This window comes from Hyaena hyaena, unplaced genomic scaffold (genome assembly GCF_003009895.1).
Source record: "Hyaena hyaena isolate Hyena2069 unplaced genomic scaffold, ASM300989v1 scaffold_233, whole genome shotgun sequence".
Classification (NCBI taxonomy): Eukaryota; Metazoa; Chordata; class Mammalia; order Carnivora; family Hyaenidae; genus Hyaena; species Hyaena hyaena.
In genome coordinates this window covers 695,867-712,135 of record NW_024080866.1, presented here as the reverse complement: position 1 = coordinate 712,135, position 16,269 = coordinate 695,867, and the positions used below count along the sequence as shown (strand labels likewise).

The 16,269-nt window shown below is 47.7% G+C and overlaps 1 protein-coding gene across 3 annotated transcripts in view; it reads right to left on the bottom strand.

Annotated features, from left to right (window-relative positions):
• The window catches only part of SH3PXD2A (SH3 and PX domains 2A), a 239,107-nt gene extending 232,204 nt beyond the window's left edge, over positions 1-6,903 (bottom strand). For all 3 annotated transcript variants that reach the window (XR_005530468.1, XM_039243944.1, XM_039243943.1), the window contains exon 1: positions 6,628-6,903. Coding sequence is in view for 2 of the 3 variants with exons in the window: in XM_039243944.1 (XP_039099875.1) it covers positions 6,628-6,699 (72 nt within the window). In the remaining variant the exon portion in view is untranslated. The remainder of the gene's footprint in view (positions 1-6,627) is intronic.
• Between the last annotated feature and the right edge of the window lie 9,366 nt (positions 6,904-16,269).

Here is a 16,269-nt window from a genome sequence, read left to right as displayed (position 1 = left end):
TATTCCACCTCCAGGTCCTTTGCTTTTCCCTTTCTGGGGATGTCCTTCTCCTCTTTTGCCACCTAGACCCTACTCCTTCCCATCCAAATCCTAACTACTCCTCAAAGCCCATGATTAGCCTGCCGTTTCCAGCTGTCTTCCCTGAAAACTCCAGTTCACAGAGAGCACTCCCTCTTTGGAAAAACTTTAGGACTTCATCATTATTAAAGCAAATATCTATGTTGTGCTTAACACATACCAGGGACTGTTCTAAGCTCTTTACATTTATCAATCCATTGAATCTTCACCATTAGCCAATAAGCTAGGTCCTATTTCCTTCCATGTTTTGTTTTTTACAGATGAGCAAACTGAGGTCCAGAGAAAGTAGTTTGCACTGGGTCCCATGGGAGCCAGTGGTGGAGACAGGTGGGGACAGTAGAGCCCAGGTGCCCTCCCACAACGCAGCCTTCCAGATGCACATGACCTGAACTCCATGGTTATTTTCAGAGCCCTCTCTCACTGACCCAGCTCTGAAGGGGAAGACAGTGACAAGCTCCCAGACTTCAGTGTCAGAGACTAGGGCAAGAGTCCCAGCCTTGACACTCAACTACTCTGAGAGTCACAAAAACACTCGGAGCCTCAATTTCTACATCTGCAAAGTGGGGATAAGAAACACCTCCCTACCTCAGACAGTTGTCACATAGCTCAAATAAAAGGCCCTCTAAAAAGTACTTTCTGCACTGCCTAGTGCATAGTCAGTACTCACGTATTGATTCTTCCCCTTCTCTCCTCACTGTGCATCTTGACACCCTCACTGGACTCAGCTCAGCACTTGTTGCCAAAGCGGTGCCTTGTCTAGAGGTCACTTGCAGGCACTAAAGGGGCCTTCCTGTGGTTTGCCCTCCGGTCTTCCTGACATACGTCCAGGCCCCTAACCCCTCCATTCACCTGTTTTCCTGTGGCTGACTGCACTCCGCACAGCAGCGGCCTTGCCCAGGCGAGAAGTCACATGCAGCTCTGGGAATCACCTCTTGAAATGCTGATTGCCCTACTGGATGCTTCCATTATTTTTGGCAATTGCTATGGTGAACAGCCCTGGCCCTGGCTCAGAACCTATTTCCAAAGCCAGAGCTCCACCTCATTTCCCACACACACCCCTTGTCCTTCCTGTTCCCTGGATCCCCATCCTAATCCATTATCCTTTTCCTGGATTCTCAGAACTCAAGAGGAGTAAGTGTGACCACCGTATGTATAACTCTATTATTTGTTTGATTTTGTTTAATTAAGAGGCAAAAGGGAATAGAGTTGCCTGTCAGACTTTTTCTGGCCAAGAACTAGTCTGGTCAGTGACTCAGGCTGAGGAAATTAGAAGGCAATTTCCAGGGGACTGCCGTGCAATCCCGAAGTCCTAGGTCCTAACACTCCCCTAATTCATGGCCTCCACTGGCCATTAACTCATGCTGGCCCCAGAATATCTCTTTGGAAAATGCAGCAGCTTCCACTTATACTTCTGAAGGTGGAATCAGTCTCCTATGATATCAAATAGGTTTATTTTTCCCTTCCCTTCACCTCCCCTATGCCTGCCACCACACACAGTGATTCCAATCCTGATCTGTCCCCACCCCCAACCAAACCCTCACTCAGGTCCCAAAAGGGCCATGAAAAATGGCTGGTTGTGCTCCCTGTTCCAAAGGCCAGAGGATGTGGTTGGTTGTTCCATGAGCAGGAAGCTTTGTCAGACCTGTGAATCACCCCTGGATCACTCACTCGCCTCCTTGGAAAAGGAGAAAAACTCTTCTTATATGTGTATATGTTTGTGTAAGAGGAAAAGACAGAGAGAGACAAAAAGAGAAAAAGGAAGCAGGCAGGGGTAACCTATGTGTAGTACTGACCTTGGGGCTAGGATCCTGTTTGACCTTGCCCTCACTGGATGACCTCTCTACTCCTGTTCCTCAACCCATGTCCCTTCCCTTCCCCTTCCCAACTTATGGCAGACATTACTAGATCGGATCCAGGAAGCCCTCCAGGTCTGAACAGCTGCTCCTTGTTTCTCTGTTTCTGTTGTGTGCTGGGTGTTTTCTATGGGGCATGGGGCCCAATTTCCCACCACACTATGAGCAGCTGGCCTTTCCTTTTTTGCCTCAGCCTTTCCTTTTCTCTCAGCTTCACCTACCAGGTCCTAACTGTAATCTAGTGTTTTGGTGATCATCAGATGGAAGAAACACCAGATGGAAACTAGAATATGCTGAATGTGCATGGTAGGGGCCAGGTACTAAGGAGAATGCTTTACCCAGAATTATATCAAATCAATTTTCCAAAAGTTATAAGCAAGGAAACAGAGGCCCAGAGTGATACAGCTAGGAAGGGCCAGAGGTGGGATTCATACCCCAATCTACCCAACAACACTCATTTGGTAACGGAACTGGCCCTCAGAAGATCCTTTCTACAGCTGCACATCCTTCCTTCTGTAACACTGGATCCACATTCTAAGGGCTTAGAGAAAAAATGAATGGGTCTGGAGCCAATTCCTAAAAATGTACTCCCAGGACCAAGACCAAATTCTGTGATGATCTAAACACACAAGAGGAAGTACTATTTCCACAGTGTTGATCCTTAATTCATCACCTCCTGCATCAGTGGGGACCAGATATCATCTTGGATCTGATCCATTCTCCCTGTCTCACCAGCTCACCCTCCATTGCTTTCATAAACTCAGTTCTGTTGCTTTCACGAACTCTGTGGCATGAGGTGAATGGCCCATGGGACATACAGTGAAGCAGTCTTCAAGACCACCATGCACTGCTCTCTCGCTGACAAGGAAGCCTGAGCCTGGTCTCCCCACCCTGACTTTAGTTGATGAAAGGGCCCCATTTTAGGTTCATATCCACCTGTTTACCCAGATCTGCCTTGTTCTAACTGGGAGATCCTGGGCAATCTCTAAACTTTCCAAGTACACTCAGCTGTCTAAGGAAATCAAAGAACGTACCCAGGTTAGGGTGGATTAGGGTACATTTGATGAACTGTAGGAATCACATGAAATCATGAATGTTAAGTGTTTGGTACTGCTGATGGTAACTGCTAACACTGGCTATTATTCACATTCCCTGAAGAGTCCTGTAGAGGATCAAAACATTCATGACTGATATTTGTCTGAAATAAACAATCAGAAAAGGAAACCACTGTAAAAGCACAATGCCTCCCAAATCCAAACAAATACTTTGTTTGTTCTAGATAAACGCGCTTCTTTCCACTACCATATGACTGGACATACACCTACACATGCATGTGAGTGCAAAGAACTATGGTAAACCTGAACTAGAATTCTTATGGAAAATGTTTATACAAAGGTATCTACAGGTTGCAGCCAGCATCATCAGGACCATTTGAAAGACAAGCGATCTGAAGCCAAAGCCACTTTACCTAAGGTCTCCCCAGGGGCAACTCATAAAAGCTAAGAGGGGAGCCCAACTCCATGGCAGGGAGGCTGGTCTAAGCGGCAGGTGCCCACTTTCCCTGAACCCCACCCAAGCAGGGGCTTGGCAGAGAGGAAGGAAGCAAGGGCTGACAGCACCATCCAAACAATAGAAGCCACTCGCCTGTCTTTTCATAAACAGACTAAAAGCATAAGACCCTTGGTGCTGAGGCAGCTCCCCTTGCCCTGGAGACAAGCACACCCTTTGCTGGATGTCCTGAGGAAACCTTTGCACTGTGTTCCCAGTGTTCTGCAGCCAGCAGAGCCCCTCCTGCTTGGGCCCCAGGTCTCTCATCAGCCAGCTCCAGCTAACATGCACAATCCCATAAAACCTCTATGCTCTGCAATTTGCCAAACCACAGACTAAAAATGCACCATCAGTGGAGGAGAGGCGGGAAGGGGGCATGCCTCTTCAGTGCAGAGGGCTTCCAGAATATCTGCGACTTGGGCCCAGAGCGTCCTGCCAGCTACCCACACCACAGTACCTTAACCAGGATGCTTGATCTTCTGGTGTGCAGTGTCCACCATGCAGGCCTCATGAGAGGAAGAGATCCTAAGCGTCAGAGGCACAAGCTCCTCCAACCTGCTCCTCCTGCCCCTATGAATCCTGCTGACACTTTCTATTACTGGGTCCCCTCTCTGTATATTGCACCCCATCAAATACGTAGGAACTTCTTCCTATCACCAGATATTTGTCTTCCTTGTCAACTCCAACCAGACTTAAGCTACTTTGATGAACAAAACCCACACCGTGGGCAAAATGCCACTGAAACCCAGGTGTTGTGTGTGGTTGTGTTGCAAGTGACTTTACCCCATCTCAGTTTCCTCATATGTAAAACGGGGGCGGGGGGGTGGAGCCTGACGAGTCCGACAGGCTCCACATTCCACGACATAGAACACTTTCTCCTTTAATTGTTTTCCACAACCTTAGTTTAGAGCTCTGCACGGCCACAGCTGTTCAGTGACATCACTCCCTGCCCCAAACATAATGTCGATTCCTACATGGGAAGCAGAGATGTCCTGGGAAATGCTGTCCACAAAAAGGGAGGAAATGATCATTTCAAGGGAATCAGACAGGACTTCTTTTGTGTTTTTCACATAGAACAAGTTATTATCAATCTTAAAACCCAAGCTCGCTCTTTCTTTTTTTGCCAGACCATTAAATAGCTGCCTTTCAAAAGTGCTTTCTTAGTCAGAGTCTCACCAAGAATAAGCTATCATTTAGCGAGTGCTTGCTGTGTGCCAGAAACTGTGCTAAGTGCTTTTCAGGGATGATCTCATTTCATTCTCCAGACGACCCTACAAAATACGTACTAATATTACCCTCACTTTAAATATGAGGAACCCTGAGTGCCACAGAGGTTCAATAACTTGCCCGAAGTCACATAGCTAGTTAGTGGCTAAGCCGGGCTTTGAACAGGACCCTACCCCAGCCCCAGCTCTAACCACCTTTCAGCTCTGTCTGCAGTGGGTCCCCAGTTGTTTTAGCGACCTTTCTGGCTTGTTGCCAGTACAGCCAACATCTGTAATCTTGCACATCATTGGTCAGAGCTAAGATCGGATGTTTCGCCTAAAATCAAGAACAGGGAAAAAGCACCTGCCTGGGTCTCAGAGCAGAGAGTGCCATCTGTTGAACGCAGGGCCAGCCTTAACTGAGGACTGGAAAAGAGAACCCCTAAATCTTAACCTGCAACATCTGAGAAAAACGGTTAGGAAGGCCGAATGGGTAGTAAGCACTGGGATGTGCAAATGGACATCTGTACCTGGAGCAGGATGGCCACATAGTGACCCAGTCCTTCAAAAGGAGCTCTCTTGATACGGCAGCTTTTTTGAAATGAAGATGCTTGCTGAGCCAGATAATACAAAAGGAACAAGTCTCCCACGGGCACCCACCTCTCTGTCTGGTCAGGCACCAGACTCCTTAGCTTACCTGCTCTCCACTCTGAGCCTAGGCCCATTTATTTGACTTTAAAAAAAAAAAAAAACAAAAATAAACCAAAAACCCAAAAAAACAAAACCCAAAGTTCAGAGCTATTGGTGATAAAGACAGAAAAAGTAGCCTGAGGCTGACGCTGGCACAGACCCTAGTCCTCTTCCAAGAGAGAAATAAAAGCCATTTCTCAGAGAGCAATGTGCAGTCTGGGGCAGCAACCTACAGCCTGTTTTAATTGTTAAAATTAATGCCTTTGAGCATTCTAAATACTCCTTTAAGTGCCTAATTTGCAAATAAGATGCAGCCCTTCTGCTCTGCATGCCTGGCTGTCTCTTCTCTCTCAAGTACAGAAGCAAAGCGGTTCAGACAGGCGTCCTCAGCCGTCAAGGACACCATGTTTACTTCCTAAGGTGCGAAGGATGGCAAGACAGGACCGGCTGAGATGAAAGGGGGACGTGTCACACAGACCCGGGGCTCAGCTCGGCTCAATCAACCTTAGCCCCTTGTCATTAATTGTGGGGAAGGAAGGGGGAGGGGCAGCCGGCCGTTCCTTGGAGACCACAGCAAACATTTGCCTCTGGAGACGGAGCATCACTTAAGAGGAAATGAACCCGGTTAAGGGTCACGTCCAGAGAAGGGATAAAAGGAAAAGCCACAATTCTCCTCACACCGACGGACACAATGACTTTAAGAAGGAAATCAAAGCCCAGGGCTGAGGGTGGAGGTGGGGCAGGGGGCGCGGCGGCTTTCCTCGGCCCCCCACCCGGGCCCAGGGAGGCAGAGACCCGAGCAAACGTGGGAGGACAGCGCGAGGCTTCCTTCCCCAGGACAAGCCTCGGAGAGGCTCACGGGCTGCGTGAGCGTGAGCGACCCAAAAGCCCTCAGGGAGGGCCAAGGAGATGCTCTTTCCCAACGGAGCTTCTCCGCAAGGGCTTGACGAAAGCTCCCCCCACAATCCATCAAAGCTCAGGCGGACAGATGACTTCACCGTTGTAACAGACAAGGGCAGCCACTTGCCAATTCCAATGCCAAAAAAAGAAAACGGGGGGCGGGGGGAGTGGAGAAAGGACAGAGAAGGCTTCCCTGGAGATCACAGCCCTGCGAAGGAACGCCACAGCCGAGGGCTGCCCTGTGGGCACTTGGCTCCGGGACTTAGCGGGTGGGGGCGAGGGGGCCCCCTTGGGGGTCCTCCGGGGGGATCTCTGGCCAACCCCCCGCAAGGGTCGGTAAGGGCAGTACTCACATAATGCTTGGAGGGGTTCCTCCGCTTCTCCACATCCACCACCGTGGCGTCCTGCACGCAGTAGGCCAGCATCTTCCCCCCAACAAAACGAGTGGCGCCCTCCAGCGGCGTCACCTTCTCATCCCGGTCCGGCTCCCGCTTCTCCCGCTCCCCGGGTCCCAGGGCAATCGAACACTCCGGCCCCCGCGTCGCTGCCGGGGCTCCAGGCGCCCACAGGTACGGCCCCGGGACGGGGACGGTCAGGGAGGGCACGCGGGCTCCGTGCGCCCCGGGCGGCTCCCCGTGGGCCTGCCGCGCGCCCCTTCCCTCCCGCGCCGCCGCCGCCGCCGCCGCAGCTCTCCGCCTCGCCCGCCCGCTCTCAGCCGTCCGCCGCCCGGTGGGTCCGGCGGGAACTGGCGGAGCTGAGGAGGGGCGGGGGTGTGTCCCGCCGGCGAGGGGACGGGGCGGGGGCCCCGGAGCCTGCTGTCAGCGCGCTGGGGAGGGGCTGGCGGCGCCCCTTCGCCGCGCTCGGGCTCCGGGGGGCTCGGCGCTCGCTGAGGCTGTGGGCGCTGGAGGCGGAGGCAGGGCTGGGCCGGCAGGGAAGAGAAGGGAGGGGAGGCGAGAGAGGGGAAGAGCGCGGGGAGGGGCTCCGGGCCCGGGGGAGGGGCTCGGGGCGACTGGGAGGGGGCTGCAGCCCGGCGGGAGAGGCCCGGGAGCGCCGGCGCGCCCCCACGGAGCCTGAGCGCAGCCAGCGGCCTGGCACGCCACTGGGCTACTTCGCCGGGCACAGACACTCGAGGGAGGAGGGGCGGGGGAAGTGAACCCAGCGCGCCCCCATCCTGGCTTTCAGTCTTGGAGCGGATTTGTGCCTTTTTGTCCCCACCTTTACGTCCCCCTCCCACTCATATCCTCGGATTCTTGTGATGAAAAGTAGTTTATGACCCCGCTGTTACTGCCCAGGCTCCCCGAGGAGCAGACGGGAATGGGGGAAAAGGCCGGCATTAAATCCGTGAAGCCAGAGCCTCTTTTGATAAACCACCTGCCCCCCTCCCCGCCCCCACCCCTTGCGGGTCACAAAGGGTGAATTCGCCCCGGAAATGTGATCAACCCACTGCCTGAGTCGTCCATCGATCTGGGCCCGCGTAACTAACCTGTGACATCATTTACCCGTGAGCTTACAAGACTCTGCATAACACCCCTGCCTTAAGCCGGGGCTCCCTTGGGACCCTCCCCAGGCGGGCCAGGAGGGAAGGGAGCACACAGGAGGGAAAATACACTAACTAGGTTGGCCCCCGACCCTACACCTCTGCTCATCACTGGCTCCAGGCTCTGGCCTTCTTGCCACTTCTCTGACTTGCGCACTTGTCCTTCCCTGGACAATTTACCCCCCTCCCCCTATCTATTTCAATATTCTTTTTCATTCTAGTTTCAAATATTTAAAGAGGTGGTGTTTTCACAATTATTTCTATTGTTTCACAAACACAATAAAGCTTTGTGAGCATAGACCATCGTGAAAAGTCTGAAATGAGGGCAAAGAGTTTTATGACCTTATTGTAAACAGTTTCTTCCCTGCACTGTCAGAACCCATGTGCCAATCTAAGATTATTCACACATTTGCTTGGTACAGAGTACCCCACATTCATCCATCCTTCTTGGTGAAAGACGCTAGAACACCAAGGGATGCCACTATCTAAATACTTAACCTTGAACAAATCACTTAATGCTGCAGGTATTAGAATCACCTTAATGTTCTCATTTGTTAAACACAGGTGCTGAACTAAATGGTCTTTTAGAATTCCTTCCTGCAGACACTCCAAACTCTAAGCAGTAGTTACTCCTGTGAACTGTTTTGAGTTCTTTGTTTTTCATAACTAACTGGTATGGATTTTGATATTTAAAAAATAAATAATAAATTGACTATGCACCTATTCTATACTCATTTATAAGATATTATGAGACAGAAGAGAGTGTGAGAGAATTCAGTTAATGTTTGTCGAACTGAAAACAACCTAACTGAAATATGCTTATCCTTTTCCTCAAAGAGTTGAGAAACAGGGATATCATAAGCCTGTAGATAATAAAATGTGCATTAGGAGAGCAGAAAAATGGAGGTTTAGAGCAGTCAAGGGGAGCTTCGTGGAGGAGGCTGTCCCTACGAGCCCTGGAGGATGGGCAGAGTTTGGAATACCTTGGAATACGCTGCCTCCTCTGAACTCCTCTAGGCCAGCAGCACTTACCCCAAGCTGTCTTGACATGTGTATATTTGTCCACAACACACTTTATTTCCTCTGAACGTACCCTGTGCACAGGGCCTGGCTATAAGCCATCTTATACTCCTATGCACTCCTCAGATAGCCAAGCATGGTGCCTTGTACATAGTAGTAGTCACTACGAGAATCTGTGGAGCAAATGATCAGGGGAAGAAGAAAAGATGGTGTGAGTAGAAGTAACATGTGTAACCTGAAGCCTGAACCAGCTGGAGAGTAGAAGACCAGAAGGACAGTGTCCACCAGTGCAAGGGTGAAGGAAGGGGGCAAGGCACAGGGGAAGGAAATTGAGAGAAGGATGGGTGTGGGACGTCCAGACTGTGAGTAGTCTTGACCTAGGCCCAGGGCTTCTCTATCAGAGATGCTGAAACCCTTGTGGGTGCTAGAGCAGGCGTCCTGGGAGAAGGTGATCTGGCAGTGATGCTCAGTGATAGGAAAAAGAGGAGGCAACGTGTCACTGCTCTGAGCCAGACTTGTTCCCCATGGGGATGGGAGGTACACCTGGGATAGGCGATCAGCCCTGAGCTCCCCTCAAGGGAAAGACTGGGATCTGGGAACCCCGGGTCGGCCTCTGATGATGAATCAAGACAGCCTGTGGGTTCACCATAAAAAGATTCATAATGACACCCAGCCACTCTTCCTCTGTGGACTTCAAGGCATTCTGGAAGTGCTAATTAAGCCTGAGAAGCCCCTGGTGAGGAGAGCTGGTGTTCAGCTGTTGGAGGGGAAGAAGAGAAGGGCAGTTGGCTTGCCCTGGGTCTCCTTTTAAATCAGAGCAGTCAGCTCACCAAAGAGGGAGTAATGGCTTCCCACTCACTCTCTTTTTTCTGCACTAAGATCCACATGGAACAAGACTCTAAGCACAAGGGATCTGGAGGACAGAGGGGAGGCTCCATGCTTCTCCACTGTCCTAGTGACTCTGCATTTGCCTACAAGACATTGGCCTTTTGCCAGCCCAAGAAACCCCCAAACAACCTGGGGTCTTAAATTCAAGGTCTTGACACACAACCTGAGTACTCCCAACTTCCCCTTGTGCTCCCAAATTACCTCAATTAAAGGGAGCAACTGAGTAGCGGCACCCACCCCAACCCCACGGTGCTGAGATCTCTGGGAATTATTAGTTGGGCAGAAGTAATTTACACCTGCATGGGGAAGTCTCTTTTCCCTCCTGGGGCTGTACGTTCTAGAGGGTGTGAGTGTAAAATAGTACAACTCTATCTTTTGCCAGGGTAATTTCAAACACAGAGATCTGTTTCCCAACAATGAAACAGCCCAAACATGCTCTAGGCATTTCTTTCTGTTCAGCACACTTTTACTGAGTGCCTGGAACTCCTCAGAAGTGACTAGGACTGGACAAAGGCCCCTTGGAGAAGGGACTGTGTCTCACCTGTTCAATACCCCAGCATGCCTGGCACATAGTTGGTATGTTGGCTGGTCTATGCTGACAACATCTGCTTGAGGAGCTCATAGTGCTGGAGAAGATCAGGTAAACCCCTATTTTGCCACGTCCATCTATGAACCGGGAATGACTTTAATCAAAGGACATTGTGTGAGTTCATATGATACCATAAAAATGTAAAAATACCAAATAAAAGTTTAGGCTAAATAAGGGAAAGAGGACCGAAAATAAAGATGTAAACTGACTGATACCTGAAAAATCTGATTTTTCCAAAAACAGATCATCATAAGAATTTGAGAACAAAGAATCTTCCAATTGGGAGGAATCCAAGAAGCTCTTTATTCCTCTAATTTTACAGAAGAGCAAGCTAAGGCAGAGAAAAACTAAACAAGTCTCCCCTTGCCACAAAGCTAGGTAGTCTCAGGCCAGTAATCTTTCTCCTCCCCCATGCTTAGGAGCCTGTTCACAGGCAAGAACAGTTCGTTGAAAGGGCACACTCGGTGCACTGACAAATACATGCACATCCAAAACGTTCCTCTCCCTTAAATCCCAAGTCCCTTATTCCAGTGCTCCATCCACACAATCATCACACTGGCTGCCTGGAGCCCCCTCCCCCCACTGAGGCAGGATGCCACTCAAGGGCAGGGAGCCTGTGTGTCTCCTTGGAACTCCCATCACGGAGCCCACCCTACTTCCTCTCCCATGTAGTCCTCATGACCACCCCACCCCAAAGGAGACAAACACTGGAAAGTACTGAAAACAGTTAAATGCTAAACAAAGGCACAGTACTACTCTTTCTCCTTTTCAGAAAGTTTATAGCAGTCGCTAACCACTCATTCGGCTACTAATCATACATGGCCCTATGACAGCTCCCCTGCTACAATATTGAATACCGCTCAGCATCTTTTATTGCTCTTTAACTTAGCTGTGCTTAGGCAGTGCCTCCCAAACCAGTTAGAAGCCTGGAAGGGTCGGGAAGACTGTGAACACAGACCCTGGGACCACCATGTCCCTCACCACCCCAATCAGTGCACCCTAGCCCCCTGCCATACACACCCCATCCACCACAAGGCTATATACATTCCAGGCACTCAAGAAATAGTTGTCTTTTCAATAAACTATTTGTAAAAAATAAATTAATTAATTAAATTAAATTAAAAAATAAATAAATAAATGAAACATTAAAAAAAATAAAAATCCTAAAAAAAAAAGAAAAAAGAAATAGTTGTCTTTTTACATTTCTGAGCTCTTAACAGATAACTGTAGGTGCTGATGATAAAAGAAGAGCTGAACAGAGTTCTGGAGCAGGACTTACACAACCTGGTTTCTAGTCGTGCTCAACCACAACCCATCCAGCCTTGTGACACTGACATCACTTCCCACCTCTGCGTCTCTGATGATCTTTCTAGTCCCACCCATGCCATAGGATGGTGGAAAACTGCTATAGTAATTAAAGTGAGGTATAAGTGGACTCTTTGAGTGAAATTTGGGGCCCCCTCCTGGCCAAAGTGGTTTTAGCACTTTTAACTCCAGCAGCTGGCCCTAAGGTATTCCTTTCGGTCTTCAGCTGACCTCTGACCAGGCATGAATGACCTGCCAATATATAGTCTATACACATCCAGGGCATTCATGCTTCTCTATTTCTTTTCTTCCGTCTTCTTTCTCGCTCTCTCTTTCATATCAGCCTTAATAGTGTTATGTTTGGGGAGTATCTTAAAGATGGTCTCTCCTGAATTTGGAGTAGGCAGTGAGGCCAACTTCTATATTCTCCAGAGAAAGGTAAATTGCTGGCCAGACTTCTCCTTTCTTTGCTTGCTGTGGAATGGGACCGGATGAGGTGCCAGAATTGCCCTACCTGTTCAGCCCCAGTTCAATAATAACAGGCCCCTCCTGCTGCCAAACCATCAGGTAGGGGGAGCCACCTCTCTCTGTCTCTCAACACAGTAAGTGTATCAGTAAAATCTCAACAGGCTTCTTTACATGGTGTCATTGACAGTCTTAGCCTCTTGTCTTAGCCTCGACTCTGGTAAGGGTTCTTATGCAGCAGAATGTTTTGACAGAACCACTTTCAAGTTCCAACCTTAGCAAATGATTATACCCCTGGAATACCAGAGGGAAATCCGATAACTTGCATGGCCAAAGAGGACAAGGACATAATTTGATTCATAGAGGGGGGAAAAAAGTATTATTCTATAACCCCAGATATCTGGTCCGCAAACCAGTGCATTTTCTTTTTAAGACCCTCAGTTTGAGAGTATGGATAATTTCATATGTCTGTCTCAACTAGTGAACATGCCGTCGAGTGTATTCATTCCTGGCTGGGGGTTACCAGCATCATCTTGTATAAAAGTTCAGTCTGCATAGATCCATTTAACCATAAGCCACCAAAGATTTTCTTTTTCAAAATCCCCTGAATTTTCCAGAAGCTGGCAAGCCCTAAGTTGGCCATTGGATGACCAAAAGAACAGGGGGGAAAAAGTCCCTTGGGAAATTTAAAGGCAGTTTCTTTAAATAGCCTGAAGCCACAAATAACCAAAAAAATAGGAGTCTGATTTTGGTTTGACCCTCATTTTTTTTTTTCAGTTCTGTATTCAGAAATGTCATAAAATACTATTCTTCATCCTTTTTGAACTCATATGTCTATTTCAGGTGAAAGATTCAAGACTCAAACTCAGGTCTGGCTCCAGCTTATGTCCTGCCTTCTCTGTCTGAAGCAGAAGATATCCCCATTGTTGATTCATTGCTTATGCAATAGGCTAGGGCAGGCAGAGGAAGCTTTATTTAGTAGGCTGGATTTTCCCACCTAGGTGAATCTGGCTGGGATTTGGACTGTCAACAAGGTGTTGCCCTAGGCAGATTATTATGATCACTTTGATTAATCTTTCTGCCTAAAATACAAATAGTGCAGATCTTAGTTAAGACTCTGGTTTACAAGTACTAGAAATTGAACTAGTTCAGCTGGAAGAAGAAAAGGGGTCTTTATTTCCAAAATACAATGGTTTCTCCTTATCCACAGACATCAGGGCTTCTCAGAACCAGGAAGTAGCAAATCTTTGAGAACTTGCTGATTTTCTCCATCTCTTATTTCTGTTTAGTACTCTGTGTTCCATTTTATTCTTCTCTCTCTGCAGATTGTGTTTCTCTGCTTCTTCACCCACATAGGGAGAGCCCTCCCACCCCCAGTGCCCAAGTGTCTACCAGCCCCTCAATACCAGACACACCTAAGACTCACTGGCTCCCTCTGGAATCCAGATCCCAGTTCCCAGAAAAAACAATATCAATGGCCTAGCATGAGTCACGTGTCCACCCTGACCCAATCAATTATCATGGAGTGGAGTCAACTATTACAAACATGACTCCTGAGAGTTAATCCACTGTCTAAGAAAAAAGGTTGATGTGAGTGGCCCATATACCCCAGAATATGCCTACTAAGTTATTGTTTACTTTTAAAAGGACTTCATTTGTTTATTTATTCACTCAATGACTATTGAAGTTACCAACATGTTCACCCACTTTGCTAGGAATTGGGGCTGTATACACATGGGGCAAACCAGACCAAAGTCTTTGTCCCCAGAAAATCTTATCACCTTTAGGAAAGATATACATTGTTTTAAAAATCATACAGGGGCTCCTGGGTGGCTTAGTCGGTTAAGTGGCTGACTCTTGATCTCAGCTCAGGTCATGATCTTATGGTTTGTGAGATTGAGGCCACATTGGGCTCCTTGCTGACAGCAGGGAGTCTCCTTGGGATTGTCTCCCTCTCTCTCTCTCTGCCCCTCCCCTGCTTGCTCTCTCTCAAAATGAATAAACATTTCTTGAAAAAGCATACAAATAAATGTAAAATTAGAATTCTGACAAATATTATCAAGGTGAGGCAAACATACACTAAAGTATGAATGGTGGTAATCTCTGGGGATGGAAATTTAAAGTCTTAAAATTTCAAAAATAATTTATTTAAAAATTAAAAAATTTTATAGTGCACATGTCCTTTTGTAATAATACTTTTTTTCTAATGTTTTTTTTTTAATTTATTTCTGAGAGAGAGAGAGACAGCGTGAGCAGGGGAGGGTGAGTGAGAGAGGGAGACACAGAATCCGAAGACAGGCTCCAGGCTCTGAGCTGGCTGTCAGCACAGAGCCCAACGCGGGGCTCGAACCCACAAACCGTGAGATCATGACCTGAGCCGAAGTCGGACGCTCAACCAACTGAGCCACCCAGGCGCCCCGTGTAATAATACTTTTTTTTTTTAATTTGCATTTTGAAAGGGTCACTATCCTGGTGCAGGGCCCCGTGGAGGATGGGGACAGGTAGAACTTCTACAGTGCTATACCAGCAGTGACAATACCCTGGACTAGGATGATGGTGTTGGAGTGAAGTGAAGGGAACAGTAGAAGACAGAGCGGCCTCTGTTTGGTGATGCTGGTCAGGGATGAAAGAAATAGAGGTGCTAAGGACAGTTGTAGTTTCTTGGCCTGCGTATCTGGGGGGATGGATGGCTACTCAGTTTTCTAACTTTCTAATAGTCTATAATATGTGGGGGCTGATCTAGTAAATATCAACACTTCCCTTTAGCTATGATCATCATCATCCTCATTGCAATAACCATAGTAACATCAGCAATTGTTTACTAAGCCCCTACCGTGTGCTATTCAGGAATTGTGCTTAGTGAGTACCATGCTCATGTATCTATTCCACAAATGGAAATTTAGTCAAAACAAGAATATCCTCCCTTGTGAAGTTGAACTACGTGGAGGAAACAATGGATTAGGCAAGGGAAAACCAAGACTTTGGGATCCCTTCAAATCTCTATTTTTAAAAAAAAAAAAAAGTTTGCTTATTTATTTCTGAGAGAGAGAGAGAGAGAGAAAGAGAGAGAGAGAGCACACACACAAGCAAGAGAGGGGCAGAAAGAGAGGGAGACACAGAATCCGAAGCAGGTTTCAGGCTCTGAGCTGTCAACACAGAGCCCAACACGGGGCTCGAGCTCAAAAACTGTGAGATGATGACCTGAGCCAAAGTTAGATACTTAACTGACGGAGCCATCCAGGTGCTCCTCAGATCTCTATATATTTTTAAAATGTTTGTTCAGCATTTTTTAATGAGGGCAGGGAGAAATAAATTTTCTGTTAATTGCGCACTTCTTTCTCCACATTCAAAATAAGGCATTTATTACAAGGATTGAAAGCAATGTTTTCTTTCTTTGTTTTTAATATTTATTTATTTTTGAGAGAGACAGAGCATGAGAAGGGGAGGTGCAGAGAGAGAGGGAGACATAGAATCCGAAGCAGGCTCCAGGCTCTGGGCTGAGCATAGAGCCCAACGCATGGGGCTTCGTCTCTTGAACTGTTAAATCATGACCTGAACCAAAGTTGGACACTTGACCAAATGGGCCACCCAGGAACCCCGAAAACAATGTTTCCTAAATCATCTTTTATTTCATGGTTTTCCATACTTGGATAATGTCACTCATATACTTCCTATGAGTAAAAGTAACTTACATAGGTATAGCTTCAAACTCTTAAAAGATATTTTAAGACTTTCTTTTTTTTTCTTCAACTTTCATGGAGATCAGATGTTTGTTATTTTTTGAAGTTCTCTTTTTTAATTTTGGGGGAGGGGAGAGGAGAAGGAAGTTTTCTGAATAGTTAACTTCTTGGAAGGCATATTAAAAGTTTGAACTTACTTAAAACCAATCATTCCTTCCAAGGAAATAGCTCTAGGCCATGGTTTACTGCACATTGACCTTGCAGCTGGAGGTGACCACTGCTGACTTGCAAAGCTGTCTGCTGGCTGGGGTCACAGCTGGTCCAGCCCAGACTACAAGTGCAAAGCATCCTGAACAGGCACACTGCGAGAATACTCCACAGAGATGGGAGGTGCTGGTGAGGAGGGATTTGTAATTTCCACTTGACGATGCTGTTTAATGTGACAGGAACTGGGCCTTTTGTGCCTGGAGATCCTTGGAAAATCCCATCCTTTCACGCCAAAACTTAGCTA